The sequence below is a fragment of the Schistosoma haematobium genome, chromosome 1 (genome assembly GCF_000699445.3).
Source record: "Schistosoma haematobium chromosome 1, whole genome shotgun sequence".
Lineage (NCBI taxonomy): Eukaryota > Metazoa > Platyhelminthes > Trematoda > Strigeidida > Schistosomatidae > Schistosoma > Schistosoma haematobium.
In genome coordinates this window covers 26982756-27010097 of record NC_067196.1, presented here as the reverse complement: position 1 = coordinate 27010097, position 27342 = coordinate 26982756, and the positions used below count along the sequence as shown (strand labels likewise).

The 27342-nt window shown below is 30.0% G+C and overlaps 2 protein-coding genes across 2 annotated transcripts in view; one reads left to right on the top strand and one right to left on the bottom strand.

Moving 5' to 3' along the window:
* Positions 1-4267: 4267 nt before the first annotated feature.
* MS3_00006383 (uncharacterized protein) lies at positions 4268-23498 on the top strand (the record flags this gene model as incomplete). Its single annotated transcript, XM_012936230.2, has 5 exons — positions 4268-4465; positions 11852-11948; positions 18175-18349; positions 20805-20948; positions 23110-23498. The coding sequence occupies exons 1-5, from the start codon at positions 4365-4367 to the stop codon at positions 23496-23498; spliced, it is 906 nt and encodes a 301-aa protein (XP_012791684.2). The 5' UTR covers positions 4268-4364.
* MS3_00006372 (uncharacterized protein) overlaps positions 23344-27342 on the bottom strand; it is a 34383-nt gene continuing 30384 nt past the window's right edge. Inside the window, exon 3 of the mRNA XM_051214506.1 lies at positions 23344-27185. Coding sequence (XP_051073578.1) covers positions 26813-27185 — 373 coding nt within the window. The 3' untranslated portion in view covers positions 23344-26812. The remainder of the gene's footprint in view (positions 27186-27342) is intronic.

Genomic DNA, 27342 nt, shown 5'->3' with positions numbered 1-27342 from the left:
CCAGAGTGCGACATCTCTGTTCAAAGGGGAGTCCTTTATTCAATAAGATTATTTTATCACAAATAGAAATAAACAATGATTAGTCTCCACCTTACAATTTACCTATCCTTTATTATCCCTCTCTTATTAGATAAGTTATTTTACAAGAATACTTTGAATGAATAAATTATTTAAGAATTAAAATTCTAGTTCGGTCAATGAGTGACGTTATCTTCAAAAATCTATTCATTTCAAATCTAAATGCCAAAAGGGTGGTTCTATTCGATGAGTATTTCAGATCAATAACGTAATGATTGCTTTTATTTTATTAAATCGATTCAACTGTCATAATCATGTCAATTGATGTCATTTGTAAAAATAAACTATGTGATTCCATTATTTTTCAAAATTATTTATGATCCGAAACGGGTATTTTTTGTTTATCAAATAAAATTGAATGAGTTTGTTCTAAAGAGTCTAGTATTTTTCATCTATTGTTTCGTTACATTCACAAAAATAAAGAAGAAATGCTAATAAGATTTTTAAGACAAATATTAGCACACAGTTATGTATATAGTCTAATGGTATAAAAATTGAAAAATAATTATAAGTAGTATGATATGTTTCATTCTGAACAATGATGACGAACATACTGATGAAACTTTCAATATAAAGTATAAAAGATTTCAATGAAGTCTCAAGAGCGAATACTTAACGTCCAGACAACTGAGCTAGTATCCGATAGTGTTACAATTATGACTTCACTCAATTACACAATTACACAATTTTAGAAGTAATTTGGTATTTCAAAACAAAATCACATTAACGGTTTTCGAAAATTTCCAAACTTTAGCTTGATTAACATAAGTATAGAATTTCTCACATAAAGATATTTTAGATTAATCTGTTTAAAAAATTACACATTAACCATTTTTTATAAGCGAAGATGGATGCTGGTTAGAAATAGAATCTAGGACACGCGTTTTTTTTCATTCAGCACTCATCATCTGGATATGACTTAAAGCAATATTAAGGGAAACCGCACAAGTTGCACATATGCCATTAAGTGACTGACCAGTTACAGTTCTAAACATCAATGGGAAGACTCAAACAAACAATACAAAATGAATTACCTATTTTTTATTTCAAACAGTTTTTCAAATATTAAACGGAAGTCTAATGATTGAGTTTTGGGTAACGGCGAGACGATAATTTATGGACGAACCAATCACGTATAGGATAACCGGTCTTGGATTTTTGAGTGAAATTCACTCATCCATTTGGTTAAATAGAGTTTTGGAATTATAGCTGATGTCGTGATGAAAACTGTAAATCCCAACCAAACCATCAACTGTAAATCATAATTTCAATTCCTTACACTGGTTTATAACCGTCATTTGGTTTTAGTTATTAGGTGGACACTCTCAAGGGCAGTTGAGCGTCACTCAAAGCTCGTCCATATATTATGGTCTCACCTGGGAAACTTTAAAAAGCAAATTTGTTTTTCTTGTCGTCTAAAACTAAACTCTGCCTTTTAACAAACATACTTCAGTTAAAATGTTACTTTATTTATTAAATTACTAAACGAAAACCTGATGAATTGAATAATAAAAAAAGTGGAAAACCAAACATTCAGTTAACGATCTTATATAATTTTAAGAAGAAACGAAACGTGGTAATTTGTTATTCTTTCAAATGAACAAAACTATTCCTTTAAATTCTCATGTAATTAAACAAAAATAAATAATTGAAATTTCCCTACTTGAAATTGAAACATTTAATTGTAGACCATAATTAAGTATGAGTAAAACAAAAACCTGTTTACTGACATAAATTGAAGTTAATTACTTTATAATATAGTTAAAATTCAGTCAAAAATGTCTACTTTTAAAAAGTCCTAAAGCTGTTTGAAGTGTAAAATAAGGAACTAAATGGCAAGTGCATAAATTGTGGGCAATTTTTACTTTTTAATATTTGAATTCATGATTTAATTAGACATAGACTACCATGGAAAACCTGAAAGCACTAGACTTTTATTTTGTCTTAGTATGAGACTTCTTAGCAGTGTGCATCCACGATCGTGTCCGCAAGATTAGAACTTTGTACAAAGATTTCTTGATGATTTTAGCATTAAATTTAAAAGAGTTTCCTGATTCTACGTGTTATTTCCTAGAACTTAATATATAAATATTAAAAATCTGTGGAACATGAAAATCGTTAATCTCTTCAGATAAATTTACCGATAGAAATAAAAACTTACTCATGTTTTCATTACTTGAAAGTTCATGACTGAAATCCTATGTAACTGTTATAAATTGTCGTTTGAATGCTAATTGTCTTAGCTCTTTTAATGCTACATTTTGTAACTGGTCGTCGCTGATTGTTATGTCGGAAACGCTTATCACTTATACTCGGGACGAGGGACCTCTGCAGTTTTTACGACGCGAAAGTAAGAACACAAAGGCTGGTATAAGTGGTGATTTATTAACCCAAAACACTATGACGACGACAACAACTCTAGTAGAAAATACACTCATTTATATATTGATTGTACACCCATTTTGATTAACAATTAGGATGAAATCATATATACGAAAAATACTTAGTTATAGCAAATCCCATATTGAGCATAGTTCATGTCAATGGGATAGAAGAATATCGTATATTATTCAGAATAAAATATCATACAAGAAAAGAAAACAAATACTACATTGAGTAATCATTACATTGGATCGAAACGGAAGTGATCTTGAACAAAACCCATAATGAGTAAATCATTCGGAAATTGACTTTTCTTTCCATCATATCAGTAACTATTGGAGGAATGTATTAATCTTATTTGTTTATGGATTTGCTTTCACTATATCAATAATATAACTTATATTACTATTGTTTGAGAATATACTTTTTTGGGAATATGGAGAAACATGTAATAAATATATCTTACGTATAAAAAAACTACAAAGGTACCTGAATTATCATTCGTTACTGAAAAGCTTGTGAAAGTACGATTTTGACTTCATCGACACTTTGGGCTGGATAATGGCAATTTAACCTAAATATCAGATAAAATTTAATATATTATACTTTGATGGTGTTTATGCACATATTCATTTATATGACATGTTGTAATTTGGTGGCAAAAAATGTAGAACCATGGTTACTTTAGATTGGTTTACCTCATAAATTGTTTCGATATAATATCAAAGACTTGAATCAAGTAGTCAAAATCTAATTCAATCGGTTAACGTACGGCCTATTCACAATAATTCAATCATCATTTAAACATAACACATTTTAATCAATAATTTTATTCTATATATGTTTGATCTCATTATAGCAAACAATATAGTCTCTCATCAACTAATTTATCTTGCTTTCCGATATTCTTTAGATAAGAAACTCGGGAAGATCTATTTTATATGAATTATTCTCACTCGCTTACATTATTTACACTACTTCAGATGATTCGCCTGCATAAATCATATTCACTCAATCGTACAACGGTTTGAAAAAGCATAACATTCTACCTTCAGTAATCAGCTAAACATTGAATAAACAACTATGTATATTCATTGTTTTAATTAGTCAGTGAAAAGGTTGTTCAACTTGAAAGGTGTCCTATATATAGTCAAAATAAAATTACCGGACATTTCAAACTACTTCTTTAAAAAATAACGTCTTCTAAATAAACATTTTTATTGTCTATCAAACAGCAATTTCATCATTAACTAAAGACACAGTTGATTAATTGCCTATCTTTTTTTCATGTACATTGATTCATTTCAAAAATATAGAAGTACTTGTGCCATAGATTACCAGAATACTTCAGTTTCTGTTTAGATTATTCATGTTCAATAACTGATGATACTAATATGGTACAGATGAATAAGTTGTGATGCAACACATCTAACTTTATTACAAGTATACACATAAAAATTTAATTCGAAAATCTTTCATAAACGTAACATTGATGTAGAAACCTATAACATTGTAACAATCCATTAATCTTATAAATTAAATTGAATTTATTTAATATTTTATATTGTCAATTATGGGTTAAGCCTTTTATATTAAAAAAAAATGCGAACACGAAATATTACGCAATAATCATTGGATAATATTAATAAAATAGTCCAATCAGCTTATCAACCAATCATATTTTAGTTAATTATTACTAACCTCTAACGTTTTAGCCAATTAAATATAACCTAGAACTTGACTAATCACACATCAATTGTGTATTGTTATTTTTTAAATATATGAGTAGTATATTAAATATAGTTTTAGTTTGAATATAACTTACTACAGAAATCATGGAATTAAATTAATTTTTATTCATTCTGTCATATATAAATGCATTTGAAATTATTAATAAATTTTAAATGTACAAGACATGTTTAATAAAATTGATTATGATATTAATAAAATTGACTTTTGCAGAGCATCAAGATCATATAATCTATTGGGATGCTAGTAATTCAATGTAAGTTTTAATATGAACATTTTGTTTGTCTATTTTTAATACTTTTTCAGTGTTCATTAATTTCACGTTTAGAAATGTCAGTGACTAAGTTTCAATAAAAAATTATTATTATTATTATTATTATTATTATTATTGGTACGAAGGAGCAGTGAATACATATGCACCACACAAGTTACTTGATTTGTGTGTGAGCTGATACTGCACGGATACTTAGGGGGCCATACTTGGAGATTTTGACCTAAAGGTCTGATCCACAAGACAGTGAAGCAACGTTAGGAGATACAGTCCCATGGTAGCCAGGATCCAATAATTGGTTCATACGCCATTTTTTACCTCAGGATCCTGAAGTCCATGTGCGCCACTGGTTTTGAATCAAAGTTTTCCAACTCCACTAGGTAGATCCTCCATATCCATCAACCTGAACATTCACTTATCGTCCTCCCAATTTCGTAATCAACACCCCCGCCACGAGTAGGCAGTAAGTAGAACTTCCCCGCAATATAAAGTTTTTTTACATCTTTCTGAATAGCCAAAATATTTATCACTATGTAATTAGTAATAATTAGTTGAGGACAAGTGAATAACAGTCATGGGCTTAAAATAAATCTTTTTAATGAAGTGTATATACAAAAATAGTATTTTTCAGTAAAAAAAAAGTCACTGACCGGAAGATTTGTATATCTATTCTGTAAATGACACCCTATTTTATAAAAAAAATCAATATAAACTGAAAGTTATTTACCAAAAGATTTTTTTTGGAAGAACATCGATTTTAGATGATGAATAGATTATATTATCCCAAGATTTTTATTCAAACCAATCAACAAATCTAGGTTAGCATTTAATATAGATTTCATCAAAGAAACCTATCCAAATTTTGATGAGAATCAATCGGAAATTTTATACACCATGGGACAATAATAAAAATACTTATGACTTAGTAGTATACAAATCAAAAATTGATAATTCTAAAACAAATTAATTAGGTGAAACAATATTTAGCTATATATAACTGCTTAGACGATATTATCATTGGTATTTTTTTAATTTTACAGTATACATCTGCATATGTAACACTAAAAACTTGTTCAACCATAGAACTGGAAAAACAAGTACAATTATATTTATTGATTTTAAATAAAACAATAATACCATATGACATGAAACAGTTGTTCATATACTACAATCAAATGTCATATACATATATTACTTGTAATATACCGACAATATTATAGTCATATCAATATCTTAGTTCACTTTACCATCACAGTGCATACTCAACGATTATATGTTGAATACAAACGCCGTTTGTGTTAATGTTGGAATTAAATCTAGAACTCAAGCATTTTCCTGAGTGATACTTTTCAGTTGGTTGTGTCCGCATCCTAGTATTGATATTTACACAGATACTCGAAATTTTTACCTTTGGTTTTAAGCTTCAGTGCGTTAGCCACTGTGATTCCGAGTTTAATTAGTTGCTAAATTTTGCAGCGACTGTTAATTTTACTTGTTAGCGTTCCTATTTTTCTCGTTATTGAAGGTGAATATGGCAATCAATTAATCCCGATCAACATTTATGCATCCTGAGTAAACTACCTCGAACTTTGATAAACATTTTTGACTAATCGTCGATATCGACGCAACCTGCTCAAGTTGCATGTTTACCAACAAGGACTGATTATTTTCAGTCCTTAGGATACAAATCCTTACAATTCAATACTATTTCTGACTGTTTTCTGAACTGAAAATGACACATCTCACTTTTAACTGAATATTGTCAAATTAGTGTTAAATTGAATATGTTAGCTTCTAACTGAATTAATGAAATCGCTAGACAAATGGAAAAAAATTGATTAATTAACATACATTAATTATTGCATGTTTATACACTCTCATTTAACATATTTCACCATATTGTAACGTTTAGAGTTTATTTACAATGAATAATATTCTGGTATTACCACCCAAGTTACAAGTTAAGTTGTTGGATAATTTTTTCTTGCCTTAATCAAGTGATATTAAACCCATCCCTTATATAATGGTTAGAATATCATCTACATCTGCGATTTAAAACCTATTAGCTGTTTCAACTTAATTGTTGGTACTTCGATTCCTTGAAGTATAATACACATGGTTCGTGGGATTAAGTCTAACAACGCACTTCAATGTGTAGGTTATAAACAAAACTAAGCGAAACATTTTCTAAATTAGGTACAATTTCATCTCTTAATTCAGTGTGAATAAAAAATAGACATCATTAGTATAAAACAGGTACCCTAGTGGTAACAACTTAAAAATTTAGAATTCATTGTTCTGTGTTGTGCATCAATTCCAAAAACTTGAACTCTAATGAAAGCTTCATTTTAATGATTAACAGATAAGATTCAATTCCAGATATTTTAAATCTGATACATCATTGTGTAATATCAATGTTTTCTTTGTGCATTCAGAAATTATCAAGTAACCACACGCTCAATGTAGATGGTTGCATAGTTTTTATGCAGTACAAATTACACAAGCCTTAAATACGAACAAGATTTATTTATTTGATTTTACAATAAATAGTTTTCATGTTGAAACCTACGACGTTTAAGTTAATAAGTACTAATAATACTGAAGTCCTTCAAAATAATGGACAGTTATATGTTATCTACTTATCTACTTAATATATGAATGAAGGAAACGGCGAGACTATAATTTACGGACGAACCGATCAGGTTCAGGATAACAGGTTTTGGATTTTGACCCGGAATACACTCACCCATTCGTCCAAATAGCGTCTTAGCACTTTAGCTGATATCAGTTCGTAATAAAAACCACAAATCTAAATTCTAACCCTTACAATCAACTGTAAATCATTATCTTTACTCATCGAAATTCTTTATAACCTTCATTTAGTCCTATGAAGTAGATTGACACTCTCAAGGTCACTTTGGCATCGCTCAAAGGTTGTCTATAAATCATAGTCTCACCAAGAAAACTATATGTGTACAAACCTAAAGTAGGAATGAAAACTGAAACAATAATTTTGCATATACAATTCGATTTCCTTTAACTAAATAAAACATTTTATAAAATAAGAAGCAGTGGATTATTTCCCGTACAACAATTCTGAACGGTTATAGACAGTCATAAGTTCTGTTCTACACAGAAATACTTCTATCTATTAAGATATTAATTTTCTCTGGTTCACTACTGTTAATGAAAGTATAAAAATCATATTTAATTAAATGTCATACATCGTGATTTATATAAACATGGTTATTTGAAGTTATCCTTAAAAGAAAACAACAACTGGAAATGTCTATTTCAAATTAGACGACAATTCTTATCAAAATCTAAAAATAGAGTTATTCAAACTTACTATATTTAATTCCTATATATATACCAATTTTAAAACTATAGTTAAGTACTAACTTACAAATAAATATTATCAAAGCTTATACATTTTTAGCTTTCCGTCCCCCCCCTCCTCCCCGAAGTATATACCATAATTTTGATTGATTTAATTGATACTTATTATATATCTATGCAAGCAACAAGACTGCCAAAATGATTTAATATTTATTCACTTAAAAATCAAATTTTATTTGAATATTTATTACGAATTGAGGAAAATAACAAAAGTTGTGTTACTTGATTATTTATATGGTTATTTTAAACAATAAGTTGAGATATTAATGAAGTAGTTCTTCATTGTATAAAAATGTCCCCACCTCTGGGCCCTTTGGGAAATTAAACCTTTAGCTTCAAAATATTGATTAACCTTTATTTTGCTAATATTAATTGACGCAGTTTATCAGTGTTCTTTCTGTAAAACAGAAAAGCATTGTACGTCGTAGAATAATAATAAAATGAAAAATATTTTATAAATTTAAATGGATCAATTTGATTTGCATTCATTAATGTAATGTAGTATGAAGCCCTTATGTTACTAAATATTGACAATATTCAAGTACAAACATTCAGGAGTTAAACATTATTTCACAACTATCAGCTAGTCACATATCAACCACTGAATAGTAACAACAAATGTATGTTTCATGTTTATGCTTGTGATAAAAAAGAACTAATACTCATCACAATACAAAGTGTGAATAGTATTTTTGAAAACATTTTGAACTGAGAAAAGTTATAATATATATCAGTCTGGTATGAAGGTTTTCAACGAATACTGAATATACCGAAAATTAAGTTGTTAATCAGAACAACGAATAATCAGCTCTTATAAAGCCTATCTATAAACAATCAATATTCAAAAACAATGAATGTGACAGTTTCTAATTTTTCATAAGCAACTGAATTTTGAACATTTACATAGTCGAATGTAAATGTTGGAATTGTGCATGTTAAACGCATAGATTAGTCAATAATCCCATTATTATATAAAAGCCGTAGACTAATCTCATGATTATACATTCGGCCATTCAGAAAAAGTATTTCAAATAACATGATCAAACAATATGGTTATATCAAAATTGATAAAATCATTTTGTCTTGTCTCATGAATCGTTTTCGCGATGTAATTTACTTTATATCACTACATTTATTTACTGCTGACTAAGAGGTAACCTGTTTTAATACGACACGAGATTAAGTCGGTTTCAGTCTTAAACAAGGTATCGTTTCTTTCAAGACTGTATCCTATTTCCTGTTGTTTGTCAATCAATATGAAACTCACGTTCATAGCATCCTCCCAACACTTCTATCTAATTATGAAAGTTGAATAAGCCACATTATTAAACTTTATTTATTTAAAGTCACAGCTATGATCACTTTCAAGGTTTCCCTAAAGTAGGAATAAAGGAAAGTTTAATTCATCTTGACTGTTCCATCGGGATCCTACGTAACTAATATAAAAAAGTAGGTATCATTACCAAGGTTTGATTTGACGATTTCGAATAAATTGAGCGTTGGGTCAGAAAATCTAATTTTCTACTCATTGGGATATTACAAATTCATTAATTTTATTTATAATATAAAAAAGCTTAATAATTTAATAGCAATGCTCTATTTATATTCTCACCTATAAACTACTCATCATAAACCCCAATAATTATCTTTTAAGATACATCAAAACATTTTTATGCAATAGCATTTTATCTACTCCGGTCATTCAGGCTTGTGTACAGGTAGTTCACAGAAAAAATGCATCTAAAACAGACTGTCTAAACGCATGCAAAGCTAATAACACCAAAGATCTCTGGTTACTAAAGCCATATATTTGTTTGGTGTAATACTTATTTCCTAATATGCTTCATAATAGCTAGTCTCATTTCAGCACTGAAGCTCCTAGAATATAGTAAACATTAACATATATCCCTAGTAAACCGGTGTAAACAATCCACCTTTCTTATTAAATGACAATAAACATCAAGTCAATCAGTAGAAGTACTTCAAGTGAGACGTTTAGATGTAAAGATACTTTAGAATTAATTTAATTTGATCTTTTATTTTATAGAGCATTACTACTAATTTTCCAAGTAACATAGTATGTTAAAACATTTGGTAACTATTTCAAAATGTTGCGCCAGTTTGCTTTATTAGCACTATTCACCATTTCAAATTCTAAATGTTTAAAATTATACTTTCAGTAGAATTATGTATGGCAGTCAGTCAGTCAGCTACTACGTAGGACCAGGCACATATGTGCACCGGTCCAGGTTGCCATACCGCATCAGCACAACAAGATGAACACCGGATTCATAGCAGTGGTTAGGCCAAAGGTGGTAATATATAAGAGAAAGATTGCATATAGAGATATAGTACAAGAAGAAAGAATTGGTTCGTAGAAAGAAAGATATGAAGTGATTTTAATCTCTTAGTTTAAGGGAAGACAGAGAGTGTATACACCGACGCCATTGTGATCGATTCTGAGCCATGTCACCAAGAGTCTCCAACCATTGGTTACGAAAGTCACGCGGACCCCAACCAAGTAGTCTGCATCTACCAATTATGTATGAAATTAAACATGCTGTCAGCAAATTCTATAAAAGTTTAAATCGGGTTACTACTAAAACAAGCGATGCTAATTAATATATAGTAGGAAATTTATTTTGTTTATAATCATCTTGTTCAAATGATTTCCCTAATAATGTCGAAATAAAGTTTATGAAATCGTAATTAAAATAAGTGCAACTTGTTTTTCATACTTTATCGGTTTCTAATACATAAATTGTTTGATAGCCGAATTTATGAGTCAATTAAAGCTAGTCCGCCGTGGAAAACCTGGGAGTACTGGACGGCCGTTTCGTCCTAATATCGGGCTCCTCAGCGAGGCGCATACACGATCCCGCTTGCGAGACTTGAACCCAGGACCTACTGATCTAAAGGTTAAGCACTTGCGCACGAGACCAATAGGTCCTGAATTCGAGTCCCGCGAGCGGAATTATGGATGCGCTTCGCTGAGAAGTCCGACATCGGTGGCGGCCTGCTTGAATATCTGGACTACTTGTTCCTCCGATCTAGATATTTCATCAAGTTATCTGTTTTCTTGTTTGTTTTAGCACATCATTATGTCTGTTGTGCTCACAATCTATTCAGGAGCGTTTATGAAAATTTCACAACCTTTCGCTGTACGGGTTACAAAAAGGTACAATCAGCGACATCATGGTGGCTGGCAATATGCATTGAAACGAATGAACATAAATCAAATGTGGATTACCGAACTCCTAACATCTAGCTAGTCATCATTCAAAATTTATCATCACAATCAATCAAGATATAAGAAAAGGAAACTTGTTGAAATACTTTATGCTGAGAATTCTATATTGTACCAAAAAATATAATGTTGAATAAAGCTTTTAATAATAATAATAATAATAATAATAAATAATATTAGGAAGAAACGGCTGTTCAGTGCTTCCAGGTTTTCTATGGTGCTCTAGCTTCGATTGACTCGTGAATTCAACTATTAAATTATTAAAATCCCCGCGAAACCCCCTTCTGAGTGAGATAAATGTTCACAAACTTTTGAGATTTTCAGTTTATCAAACATGCTTTTCATTTGAATAAATATCTAACTGAAATGCATAAGATCTACTACAGTAAGTTTATCAACATTAAGTTATTCACATTTTCATAAACTTACCACTTTTAAAACTAATGCGCTTGAATGGTATCAACAAAAACAAACTTAACACAAAATATTGGGACATTGATATCTTCCAACGTATAAATATCTTTTCACAACCAAGCAGTAGCTAAAAGAAAATAATTAAATTTTCCTATTGAGTATTTGTTGCAAAATAAAAAACGGACGTTCCAATATAAATAAATACTGGTTTCTTAATTAAAATATTTTCTCTACTTTAACACTTTGAGAAACACTTCAGATACCACTTTATTTTATTCTTTCTTTAAATACTATTGTTTTACTTCATATAGATTTCAAGAAAATCCTGATGAATTGTATGTCAATGAGGGAGATAATTTGATTTTTATTTGTTCACCAAATCGAACACATGTAAGAAATCTTTACTGGGTAAGTCTAGTTGTTGATACTTAAGAAAAAACAGTAAGATATAGATTATTATAGTTAGAGATTGAAATCGAAATCATGAGTCTTTTTGTCCTAGTAAAAGTAGAACAATTTTTACACACTTAAAATCATATCTCAATGAAAATAATACACTATGTGAAATGATATGTAAATCACTTTATCTGCACAATAAACTCAGAGGAGAAGTGAAATTTATTATTGTTTCATGACTGATTGTGCATTCAAAAAGAAAAGCGAATGGTGTACTAAGTAATCGTCTGATTTGACAAAGTTCTAAAGTGACTGAGTTGACAGAATTGATAGCTCAATTATCCAGCTCCAAGATAACTAAACGAATATGACTTCTGAGTGGATATGGGAACCACAGCCATGAACTAATTTATTTAATCACTAATCATAAATTTCTGTATTAACTTCAAGTTTTTGCTTAACAAGAGTATAGGGTACTATTAAGTGTATGAGATATTGAGTTTATTTATCATACAAAGGTTTCTTCAGTGCCTCGCTAACCTGTGTATCCAAACAACTGTTTTGTTTTAATTATCTGAACAGTTTCAGAAAATCACTCGTCCAGTGAATTTACTTCGGGGATTTCTGTAAGCATTCTTAATCACCGCACTGCTTATTGATATAATATTTATACGTAACAGTCCCCAGTGTTATAATAGCTTCATTAATTTGATAAATAACGAAATAATGAAGACATCGAGCTTGAAAAACCTTAGACGAACAGATATTAGGAACTAGCTAAAACATTCCGACTGAATCTGTGTATGAACTTAGTTAATGGAATTCAACGGGCTAAGATAAATAAAAATCATCCAACTGAATACACGTAATCACATTCTTACCAAATAATGATAAATAAATAATGGAAATGAGTGGATATATCCCAACAAAGGCTAATCAAATTTAATACTTAATACCAATAACAGTATAATTCAAATCTTTATTAATAGTACTTTTAAGTGTGAATAAATTTATGATGATGAGATTTAAGCCAAAAAGGGTTTAATGCTTCTTTTGACAGTTATAAACCAACTCTGAACAACTTGTGAAAAATGTTGTGATCAATTATTTCCTATATAAAAATCAAGTAAAATTTTTGTAGTAAACTAAATGGGGATAAGACGGTGGTTGGAGGTAGTCAACAAGAAACCCTGGATCTGGGTTGAGTGCTACTTGGTACTCGTTAGCACGGTGTACATGTAACCTTGAGGGAACTGATGCTCCCTGACGGGTTCGATCCCGTGTCACCCAGCTTCACAGAGACGTTGCCACTAAGCTATCCAGAGTTTCCTATTTACTACCAATAACCGTCATCTTATCTCAACATAATGCACGCAATGTCGAGTCAACTAGACTGATGGCCACATTGCAACTTGGTCTATAGGATTCGATCTACACTAAGAACGACCTGACATCCATGGCAATGATCACCACCCAGTGATCGATCAATTGTAACTAACTGGGGAATTTCATTTTCCCTAACTATTTTTATAAAGTCTAGCCGTTTGTGAATTACATGATAGAGTAACATAGTACAAATCACACTTATATTTAAATATAACGTTAGAATGAATTAATTTTAATGTTCCACAAAAGCGTACTTGTACCACAAATAATTTAAAATGATCATCTCTAAAAAAAGAAATAAGGTTTATTTTCTTAAGTAATTGATTTATGTAAGAATTTCAACTTCATTTTCAAACAATCCATCAAATGGCAAACACCTCTATTTTTCAAATTACTCTAAAATGAACGTTTATATAACTAGTATCAGAAGAGTGATGATGATGTTGAGAATAACACATGACCTGGAAACCATTCAAAATCTACACTTTCAAATATTAATATGCGTATATTGCTGAGTATAGTTTAAAAAGGAAATGATTGCATACTCTAAGTTAACTAAATATCTGGTTTACAGTTCTGAAGTAATACGATAGAAAAATATGTTTTAAAGAAAATGATAATAAAGAACCGTTTCTACGATTATGCCTCACTGCTGAAGCGATGTAATTAAGATAAAATATAAAACATAAAGGTAAAATATTGGCGTTTGACATCTTATTTATCCCTACATTCTTTTACGGTTGCACTAAATTGGATATGTAATGTTTTTGATGGAGTTTTGTTCTCTGAGCTGGATGGTTTGGTCCATCCAGCTCAGAGAACAAAACTCCATCAAAATCATCCACCTGAGCTACAAATCTTCTCCACCATCTCATATGTAATGTAAAATATTCCTTTCATACGAAATAAGCAGTTCTAATTAAATAGATCAAAATAATATAATTGTGATATCCCATTGAATAGAAGAATTAAATTTTCTGACGTTTCGTGTTTCAGTTTAAGTCACTTCTTCAAAGAATAAATAACCAAATTATATTAACCGAAGTTTGAATAATACAAAGGAACGAAGCAAGAATATTAAATGCGATCAATCAAAAACAGGTCTGACTAAATCAATGTCATGTCATTCCAGCCAAGATGATTTATATAAGATATGTTTGGAAATTTATGCGTGTGTGCGTATGTATGGTAAAGGATGAAAAATTGGGACATTTGTGGTGAGAAAGGATAGAGTTTAATTTGTCTTTACGATGATAGTGTAAAATGTGAATAGAATCAGACTTGGCAGCTTGGATACGTAGTTCAAGTCAGATGGGTAGTGAGGCCTTTTTTCTATCAAGGACAGTAGGATTAAGCACTATATGGAAAGCTTCAGTTACTCGCCTTTCTTTGTAGTTGGAAAAGCCTTTTTGTATTATTTTGTTGTTTTTAATATCGATTTGGTGTTTGTTGAAAATGGCATGAACTGGTATTGCCGATTTCATTTGGAGTCTATCACAATCGACACATCCTATATTGAAGAGTCATCTAGCAATATCTTGATTCAATCCAAAGGACATCTTAGGTTCACAAAGCAACCACCTAATAATCTCGTAGAACTGATCGCACTTAATATTCTTGCTTCGTTCCTTTGTATTATTCAAACTTCGGTTAATATAATTTGGCTATTTATTCCTCGAAGAAGTGGCTTACACTGAGTCGCGAAACGTCAGAAAATTTAATTCTTCTATCGAATGAGATATCACAAATATATTATTTTTAATAGCTAACTTGATGAGTCAACTAAAGCTGGACCACCATGGAAAACTTGGAAGCACTGGACAGCCGTTTCAGCAGTGTACATCCACGATCCCACTCATAGGACTGAAACTCAGGACCTATCGATATTGCGCGCGAACGCTTAACATCTAAACCAATGAGCCGGCATCCAACGGTGTTATTGTTTAACGTTGTTTATAGCTTTCTACCCAATGCTTAGTTTATTTGAAATGATCACGTCTTCATTGAAATTGTGTCGATGAAAGAAGTAGTATAATGTCAAATTAATGTATTCGTAATAATGATAATGATAATGATAACCAGGATTATTATTTTTCAGAAACTGTATATTCTTATGACTGCATTTTTGGTTGTTAAATTATATAGGGTGATTTTACATTGAAATAATATAAAAAGATATAAATCGGAATATATTTTCGCTAAGTTCGTAATCAAATGACTTACTCTTATTCAATGTTTTTTTAAAAAGTTTATTACAGGAAGTAATTGAACTGAAACAATAAAATAGCAATATAAAATGTAGTAAATGAATAAAATTACCATTATTTTGACTTTCGACAGGAAAAAGAAGATATAATTAGTTTCAACTTGTTTACAAAACCCTACCAGGTGTTTAGATAAACCATCAGGAAATAATGACATTGTAATGCTTTTTTGCAGAATGGATCAGAAGGGAAACTACCTCACTCAAAATATGGGGATATTTTAGTCTGGAACAGTCAAAATATTAATCGCCACGATTTAATTTTAATAAAAAATTGATTGAAAGTTGTAAGCTTCATAGTAATATTCTATTATTGAAAGTTGTTACGAAATTATTCAAGTTACTTAATCAAGCAAAATAATAGTTGAATATCAAGTCTCATCTGGTCAAAAGAAATCTCATTTAGCTATGCTGATATTATATACTAATCGAGAGTGTATAGTTAATACCAGCAATAGATTTTACTGGTGATTTCCTGTTTTTTTAAAGAGCTATCGTGTGATCATGTTGTCATCATTGCGTACTCTGTAACATATACACTGATGATTAAGCAAACAGATTTTCCAATTTGCTAAGCAAATTTTCTTAAAGTACTTTGCTGATAACTGAGTAAACCTTGAAGTAATACAAATAGTAAGAAAAACTTTCATAAGTGTGATAATTGTAAGACACTTGTCTGAAATATAGAACAGCTTAAACAATGAGACTATAATTCATAGACGATCTTTGAGGGATGTTAGACTGACCTTGAGAGTGTTCGCTTAACAATCAGGAGGGTTTATGAACCTGTGTAATGAATTAGAATTACAATTTACAGTTGATGATTAAGCTTAGGAATTAGATTTCGGATTTTCATCACGAACTGGCATCAGCCATAATGCCAAAACTCTATTTATCCAAATGGATGAGTGAAAAATCCGAGAATTGTTATCTTATACGTTATTGATTCGTCCATAAACTATAGTCTCGCCGCTTAAATTAAAACGAATGACTAACGAGGTGATTACTCAGTTGACTCGTTTTACGTCAAATTAAAACCTTTAATATGTATGAAAGTGAACAATCATCAATTGTTTGGTGGTCTTTACTGTCATGTTGGTATATCTATTCAGTAATTCACAATAAACTTACAATTGTAATACTTCAGAATAACAAATTTTAAAACAAATAACTACTGAAATTCCTTAAGGTTTTTTATGCATATAAAGTTTGTCATACAGTTAAGGAAATTCATTCATTACAAAACCCAAGCAGGGTATATCAGGCATAATTCAATGAGTCAATTTCATCTGATGTTTTATAATTGTTTATTCAACACTTAAAACAAGAGTAGTTTTGTTGAACGTCAGGTAAGGTCCTCTTATACATTTTTAGAGAAAAATTATCTAAACAGAACTTCTTAATATCACATCATGATTACTTTATGTACAGCATAATAAATGAGTGCAATACTGGATGAATGATTAACATTATCGTATATCAGTTTAGTTGTTTTTAATCTCAAATTCATTGACACGATCTTACTCATTCAAAGAATCAATGATTAATAACTCAGACAAACAAAAACTCCAATTATACGGCTATAGTATCTTAAGAGATACTTAGGATATTCTGCATTGAGTTCTTACAAAACCATTCTGTATAACTTATTGAACTCCCCTTTCCATCTATCACTCTTTAAATCGTTCTACAGTTATGAAACCCAAGATAGGAAAATTCAGTATCCATTATGCTCTATATACATTCACGTGATATTGAAATAATAGTTGTAGTACCTAATTAATTCAATACAATTTATATGAATTTAAACAAAAATGCGAAGTGAATATTAAACATTCACAACATTCGTTTCTCACAAGTTGCATATCATTTTATCAGGAAAGTATTGAAATGAACATAAATGAATAACCTTTGATCATGTTTTCGTAGATGTTAATTTCTATCTTTAATCATTCATGTATATATTTATATAGTCCAGTGCTTCCAGGTTTTCCATGATGATCTAGCTTCAATTGACTCATGATCCCAACTATTGAAATTATAAAACTTTTCTTCAAAAAAAAGTTTATTTTATATAGTAACTTCAATTATAAATATGATTTTCATGTATTCAGTTGATGAATTAATAGTTTAATCCTTCAAAATCTATTCGATTTGAATGTTGAACTTTATTAGGTGAGTAGAATGCAGTTCAAATACTTTTATCGCTTTAGAATGTCATTAATACAATTGAACTATCATAAAATTCAACCAATTTATATTATGAATACAGTGAGGTTTGAAAAAATTGTTGAACATCATGGTTTACATTATAAATTGACATTAGTCAAATAATTCTTAAAAACTAGGAAGAGCTGAAGATCTATTTTGACGTGGTTGAACTCTAAAGCTTTTCATTAGAGCAAAAAGAATTACCACTCAATATTGGTCACAAGGTCGAAAACGTTTCATAATATCGAATTTCCTGTAATACAATTTCCTTCTATTTATCAATTACTCAAACAATATGTATTTAGAGTTTTTATGAATCAAAATAACATTTAATTTATTAACTCGTTCAATGTTTTATTTCTATTTCTTTTTCTTTAGACAAATGATTCACGAGTAAAAATGAAATGCAATAAAACAATATCAATAAAAGTTATCAAACTTTTAGATTGTTTTAGTAATAAATCATTAAATGAATTTGTACTTAAAGTTAGTCGATTCCCAGAGATCACATCACTTCCTAGTTTTGATTACAATATACCTGTACACTTTATAGGTAGGGACAAACTGTTCTCTTTTTATTATTATTATTTAATCGATAATGTATTTCATATAAAACTAATATGAAATGATAGATTATATTTCTTTTATTGATTTTATTGGTTAAATGACTCGTGGAGAATGTAATACATCGTTTGAAGAGGTATTAATTAATTTTAGATTGAATCGCGTATCATTACTTTTACATAGATTTTACTTCTGCTTTAATCAAGTTATGTACAAATCTATTATTGCACAATTTCATTTCATTTCAGGAATTCGCCAACAAACATTTTGTATTTACCTAGAAAAATAAATGAGTTTTAAAGTTGGTGAATCAATACTAATAATATCGACTAATAAAAACGAGCCCCTTCTTAAATGCGAGCCATGAATATTCTTTAATTTAACAATAACTACTGACAAGTAATATAGTTTACTTAAGACATTAAAAAGAAGAATATATTTGTAAAATCTCAGCGAATGAATTTTAAGTAAATCCAACGTTTCGCCTGGCAATCTGGTCCAAGCTTTTTCAAGGAAAATATAATCAAACAACAAAATTATCGAATAATTTGGACCAGATTGCCAGGCGAAACGTTGGATTTACTTAAAATTCATTCGCTGAGATTTTACAAATATATTCTTCTTTTTAATGTCTCAAATGAACTCGGCGCCCAAATATTGTGAAACTATTCGTTTAAATCTAGACGAAAGTTGTTATTTATAGTTTACTTAAGTTAATTTCTGAATTACTAAGTTATGACAGCGATGCATTTTTGTATTCACGATAATATAGTCTATGTAGAAGCTTACTGCAAGTAATTTGAGATGATTCCTTTCGAGATTATAGAATGGTTCTGGTAACATTTACTGAAAAAATATCATTTTCTGTTATAACGTAATGATACCGCCAATTAGAGAACAGTGACTTGTCGAACGGATCAATGACGCATAAACCCGTACTAGCAGTCTAGATTCTTGATTGGGCCTGCCTAGCACTGCCAGTTGATTCCAGAACATCAATCTCAGCCTCTGAGATATGAATCATGTGTTTCAAACATACTGAATTTATATACAAGCCAAACACATTACATCACACCATAAAACAGTAAATAACATTTGTACAATATCTAACCAGAAGTGCCTATGAATGCGGAAGACTGTATATAATAGACTGGACACAACTGAAGAATGGTAAATCGTATAATAATAGTCTATGAGTCAAAATAAAGCTTATAGTAAGAGGAACATGAATATGCATAGTTTAGTTACTTAACAATTACACAATAAATATATATCTATAGTATTATTCCATAAATAGATCCCAACAGTTAACATTCATTATTCTTGTCGGGATATATCATTTTTACTTTAGATATATCTAAATTGACTATTGCGAAACATTATCTAAGTGAATCTTTAAACCACGACTGATTTTCTACAATATATTGATTAAATATAAATTTATCTTTTATACTAAGTTTCAACAAGCAATACTATTAGCTTTGCATATCTTGCAATATTGTCAATCTTCTGAGACAAAGTCACAGTTCATTTGAATTCAAACTTATTCATCTTAAAATAATTTAATATTCTAACTACATTCAATTTAACCTAATTCACAATTTCCTTTTAGTTATCAAAATTAATATTCTTAAATACTTAAGCATAAATCCTGTAAATTTTGCTTTAGTTGATTTATACTTTTAAAAGACATTTAATTGTTCTCGGTTTTCAAAATTTAATTTAGTTATAATATGAAAGTTTATATTTAAAAAACCTTATAATGCCAATAGACTATGATGTCATTAGTGGAGATATATTCATGCACCACGACTACAATAAATAAACATTATGTTTTTTATTGAGATTATGAACCGATTGATGTTAGACCACCTTTGGAAACCTGGATACACTGGACGGACATTTCGTCCTATCGTGGGACTCCTCAGCAGTGCGTATCCACAGTCCTACTGGCGGGATTCAAACCCAGGGCCGTCGGTCTCGCGCGCGAGCGCTTAACCTACTGGACCACTGAGCCGACATCTAATGGTGATAGTGTCTAACATCAACCAATCCACGAAATTGCGCGACCTTCTTTCATTGTACTGTGGTAGATACCTGTCTCTACCCGAAATGGATTGGCTCCACTGGTCACGGCTTCTCACTATAACTCCGAGAATTCCCCCACGAAGCTAGTCACTAAATAGCACATGTTAATTACTAGTATAGGGGTTGTGGAGATCATTAACATCAATCGGTTCATGATCTCAATCAAAAACCTAATAGAGGGAAATATATGAAAATACTGGATAGAATAAAAAAGTAACATTTCTAAGGAATTTATATCGTTATCTAACATATTTTAATTACAAAAAGCTTTCTTTTTTACGTAATACAATTGTTTTTTTTCCTGAACAACCCAATTATCTTTGTTCTTAAACGTAATATATATCTTTTTTCCATAGCTCATTCATTTACATGTCAGAAAAATAACATCCGATTAAGCTTCAAGTTAGCAAAGAATTCTATGAATGATAAAAATAATTCTCTTGTTTCTGATATTTTAAAGTCGTTTATATCAGAAACTCAATTAATTGGTCAAAACAAATGTAAGTTGAATTGATAATAATTATTAAGGTATTAATTATGGGTTGTAATTCCATTCAACCTTGTATTATCATTTAAAGTTATTACTGTATACAAATACGTACCAAACAATTATTTTATGATGTTACTTAACAGTTTTCAACTTGAATCATGAACGTTGGGAATCACGAGGCAGCCCACATTATTTTGATTGTGGTATGTTACTTTTTAGAAGTGAATACCAACAATTTCATCATGGTGATATCACTATATCACTAAATGGTTAGCATATAGTGCCTCATATTTCTAACTTTAATCTACTCTCAATATTATGAAACCTTCATCGATTGTAACAGATGATACATGTCTCATAATCAACATAAGTAAATGCACTATCCCGTTGCTTCTCAGTTTACAATATTTTGGAGTGACTGTAAAATTCAGTCACTAGTGAACACATTAACACTATAAACATAGATTTTATTAATTTAGTTGGGGTTATATCTTTCTTCATAGACTGAATGTAGGTCCAAAAATTAGTAGTTTTTTAAAAGAGAAATTTATTCAATGAACTAAAGAAAATGCTATCACCGGAAACTTTGCGTTTACAAACTCTTAAGGATTATCTCATGGCTACACTTTAGCTTAAATGGAAAGTAAGGTCTAAAAAAAGTTAGTCAAGTTATATATATATATATATATATGAAATCATTTAATTTATACAGTTGAGTCTTTTTAGTCTATGTTAGTAGAATAAATGATTATAAGTAAAGTTTCGGTATATTCGACGTATATCACTGAGGATGAAATAATATCGTCAATACTTATTTCTTATTGTCGATTGAATTCAAACGACTGAATTCCAATACGACCATTAATCTACACAACTTATTGCTTTATTGAATAAGTTCGGATGTTAATTAGAATTCGTTAAACATATGTGCAACACTCGTTGTAAGACGTTACTCGTGAGGTACTCGTGCGATTACCAGTCTGTTGGTATTCGTTAATCAATTTGTGCAAACAACTCAACTCTATACGAGATCAAACCACCTAAATAATGTGCCAGGTCGAATTTCCCATGATTTTATGACAACAAACAAGATATCACAATATTTAATCTGCGCTTATAAGTTCTTGAGAATGATTTTTTATGTAACAAAGTTGATTTTGCACAGATCAATATATATGAACATATCCTTGGAGTTTACATCAGTAATATCTAATGGTAGTTGTATAACTGCTGTCAGTAAACACGTGCTACTGAAAATGATTAATTGATGAAGCCATGATGTTCACTTCATAATTAATATTTCCAAAGAGACTTAACAAATTCGACCCTGCTACTATTACTATAAGACATCTTTATTGCAACCATCTTGACATGAAAAACTTTCTCCTCAAACACTTCAATCTAAATAAGATCATGAACTCAACTGGGAAACTACAGATAGAGTTTATAACTAACTAACAAATTGTTTGTTTATACTTTCAATGTACAACACACAGTATCGTATAACATGTAAAAATATGAACGAATGAGTAGTCTTTTTGATACATCTAAAATATTGAAATAAGATTTTTATGATAATTACAAAATACTTGATTAAAATATGTACTCGTATAATAGCATTCAGTATATTGATAACGCGAGGACGACTTACGGGTGAACTCGGGAATGATCTAAGAAGCTCAGATAGAGACGACGATATTCCACCCAACCATCTTTTGAAAGAATATTCGAGAATCTCTATGTGTAGCTTACTTATTGGACAAATGCTAATAACCCCCTGTGTGCGGATCGGATAACTATAATGATGATTTCATTTTTACTAAAAACTATAAATGCTTGATAGTTTTATACCATATTTAACACTGTTTGGAATAGCATTTCTTTCACTTGTCTTCTGCCTTCTCATTTGCAACTTGAAGGGTTCTAGCTTTCGAGTGCTCTAATTGTATGCAGTATAATAAGAATCTAAATTCTAGACATAACAGATACCGTGAGACCTAGTTAAACATATATGTTTCGAATAGTGATAAAAATTTGGAAGAATCTGAGAGAATGTAATGAGATAAACCATATCATAAAGAGCTATATGTTTATTTACCAAAATTAATTTCTTTGTACATAAACAAAACTAACAAATTTATTATTGTCCTTCTTCATTATTTATTTTGTAGCTGTGTCCATTGTAAATAAAACGTTACAGTACCATTCAAAAACCAAACTAGTTTTAGAAACTTCAATCACATACAGAAATCATACTTTTATTATCAAAGAACAAACAATAGACTGGGAAGAATATAAATTTTTACTTGTCCCAGCTATATTTGCATTTCTTACACTGATTGGTATACAGATTATTTTATGCAGTTTTTGGCTACCAAATTCAATTGTAAATAAATTTATAGCTTACTTTAAGAAGTGTAAATGTAAAAGAACATCAAAAGATCAATCAAATCAAACATGTTACAAGCATGAAATAAAACATTTGTACTTAAATAATATTTCTTCAGCGTCTAGAATACGTTCATCAAAAGAATGCATGAGCATAACAAGCCCATATTAATGTAAATGTTTAACTGAACCGATTGAATTACATACAAATTCTTGCACCAAGTGTACACTGGAACAAATTCGTTCAACATAATATTATTATCATTTGATAAAGATGATTTGAACGACTTTACATTCTACATTATGGTTAATGAATATACATAGGAAATAAAAACTAATGGCACTCTGTGTCTTTAGAATGCTTTGTATAAAAATATATGATCATGCTGTCGACTATTCATAGCTCTTATAATCGATTTCAACAGTTCAATGGAAATACTAACTTCTTTAGTAAATCAGGATCAAAATGAATAATTATGTTTATTCAATTCGTAAACCATTTGTACTAGTGAATCCGTCAGTTCAATTATTATCAGTCAGTTAATCCAAGTTGTAAAAATGGAAGTCATAATAGTTTGACGAAATATTTATATTTTAGATCTTGGCAATGGATTTATCCCTTACTTTTGAATTTTTATTTGAAAAGTGTTCCTTGAAACCCTTATAAATGTCATTTTTAGTGTCTGAATACTACACTAAGTACGTTTTTGGATTCAAGCTAACAGGATTATGTTACAGAAATTTACATTCAAAATAGGATGGCTTTGGTCTTAGCATGTTACTTAAAATCGTCAGAGAGATTAGTTTTCAATAATAAGATATTTCCTCATTGAAATGATGTATAATGTACACAGAGAATTCTTGGCTAGAGAGGCAGTTAGACATTCTGCTATGCATTGGAAATGAGTCGTCACTTAAGATTTACTATTGATTACTTTCATCTGCCTAATGTATAATGCTTGGTATAAAGTGCTCAAACTTTAGTCATTGTTATCCTTTATGAGACCTCACAGGTAAAATCAATCAAGATAAATCATTTTTGATGAAGTTTATTTATGAATAAAATACTCTAAAGCAGTATTTTTTTACTATGCATCGAGTTTTATCTTAACTACGGAAATTTTCTCCCCAACGTTTTTTTTATTTGCTTTACATTATGTTACTGACTATAAATCAATAGTATGTGTTAAAAGAAAGAAATTTCAGAACTATTCATGCTTCCATGTAGAAAGTAATTTTTTATTTTTGTTGTCCGTCATATGTTTTTAAAACAATTTGAAAATCACATAACAACGAAACTGTACATTAAGAGAAAAATTTTCGTAAAATGTTATGTTTAACGGTAAAGACATAGAAAGTTTATGTTTAATGACGTAACAGATATTGTTATCAATTCCATACACGTAAATTTTAGCCTGACTCAAATTTACAATTACACAGCATATGACATGGCTGAAATGAAAAAAAAAGCATTTTCAGTTATTTCTATTTTAGTTATATTAATACACCTTTGAAACAAACTATCAAAGAATAGTAAATTTGACGCTGGACATAAAAAGGATACATGCCTCTGATGGGACATATTAATATTGAAACAATGCCTAGTACAGTACTGAAGTGGAAATCTATCCACTTAACTGGAGGAGAAAAGCCTTAAATGATCTCTATATTTATACAAAATTTCACATGTCTCAAAATGTAAATTATTTTGTTCAGTATTGTATCTACTTCTCATGATCACTGGACATTAGAATCTCTCACAATTCCTCTCAGTTAGAATAGCTTGCTTTGATATTTGCTCTTAATACAATATGATAAATTAAATGAATGTTTTTTCTTAATGACTACTGTGTGAAATGAAATGAAGACAATTTATCATCCCCACCGTGTTTATAACTTAGCAAGGAAACTTATAAGATCCATCAAAGATGTTATTTTCTATTTTATGGTGTGATGTGATCTGTTTGGCTTGCATATAAACCCGGTATGTTTGGAATACATGATTCACATCTCAGGGGCTGAGATTTGTATTCTGGACTTAACAAGCAGGAAAAAGGACCAGTCGGGACTCCAGGATGTACGTTCAGGTGTATGCGTCATTTGTTGTTCGTAAAAGTTCTCGTATCTAAATTTGGTAATCTTATTCGCAGTAATCGTGTAAGCTAAGGACATAACACCAATAAAACCCTTTGAAACTTAGAATGAAATATCATTAAAAGGTAAGGTTAACTTTTCAGTCAATTAGACCAGTTAATTTCTTTTAGTGGTAAGAAATTGAAATTAATTAATTAAAGGTTTCTACCCAAAATGTTAAAGTGAATAGTTAGGTTGATCGTAAAACAGAATACATTCTCGTTTTTTCATGTTTGAATATTAAAAGCAAACAGAATAAAGTTACAAACTCTTTTCCTTCCTTAATATTCTTGAGTTCAAAAACTATTTTGTATTTCCTGTTTCATGAATTCTTCCACACTCATTGAACCGTATTATTTACTTTTACTGTCTTATACTGTTACTGCTCTCAATACTCGGCGATCAATTTTGGTAGTTTTGTCTCCTTGTACTAATACAGTGTGTCAAATTATACTGATAAATATATGTGTCAAGTGTTAGATTATTTGTAACCGACTGACTGAATATACTAAGTAGTTAGGTTGGTCATAAAACAAACAAAATACATTATCTTCTTTTCTTATTTAAATGCTAGGAGCAAATATTATATATATTTATGTATAACTATTAATATGAAAAAACTTTTTGATGATTCAAGTCATGGACTAACATATCAGTTATAGAACTACTGACGTTAGAACAGTTGACAGCTACTTCGTACTTGTTTTAGATTTTCGAAAGGTCCACAGCAGTGACCCCGTTAAAAATATAATATCAGATGAACACCATGCGTTTAGAATCACTGAGTAGGTACTCGTCAGCTTTCATCTCTAACTTCAGGCGATTTTTCATGTAAAGTGTTCTTTAACTAATCTCATTTGTAAGACATCGTTTCACTGCTAATTTCATTGTCTTTAAAGTAATATATCACCAGCTTACCTTGGTTTAACAACTACCAAATAACCAAGGAGCCACTGGATAGCTGTTTCGTCATAAAACAGGATTTCTCAGCAGTGCAGATCAACAGCACCGTGAAAAATTAAACACAGGCCTTTGGATCTTACAGTGAATTTTTAGCCTTGAAAAACACTGAGTTAGTATTCAATGGTTTTCATTCTCGAATTCTCTAGCTTAAATTTACCGATCACATATATTCAACTAGAGCTTTTGAGAAATCCATCGCAAACACATACAGTAGTGATTGGAGACTGATTTTATATTATAGAAAAGTTTTAAACTAGAAATAATGTAATTGTCCGGTGTTCTCTGATTTTCAAAGGATCGCCACCTATCTAAATAAATCTCTATCTACATAAACATATGCAAAACATTTACGTAAAACAAGGTAATTGTTTAAACTAACCTTCAATTATTTTAATTTGAAGAACTCTTATACATTACAAAATGCTGGATAATTTCTTTGATAGGAACTTTATACTGAAAATCATTTTTCGTATCATTCATTGACACTGTATTATTCATTTCATGACAAAATAACTTCAATAAATCAATTTGCTTTCTCTTCAATACGGTTATCTCTTCAATTAGATCTATATAGTGATATATTAGTGAGCATTGGTTTTCTTTTGAAAAAATATTGAGTATAATATTTTGATTATTAAAATGAACAAGCTGATTTTTCAAGTGAAGATTATTGTTCGAATTTAAGTGACATAATACATGACTATTTGAAATTGCCTTATCAAGACACAGTAATTCATGATTCGTAACTGCATCGTTGATACGTCTTTATGGAAAAGGAATAATATAAACGAGTTAACCAGTATCAAATATACAGTGTTTGAAATACTTTATAAAATGATGAAATAATGATATACAATTTACGATCTAAAGATTTCGTTAATTGAGCAACTATCCGGAATTCAAAACACTATTAAATGGCC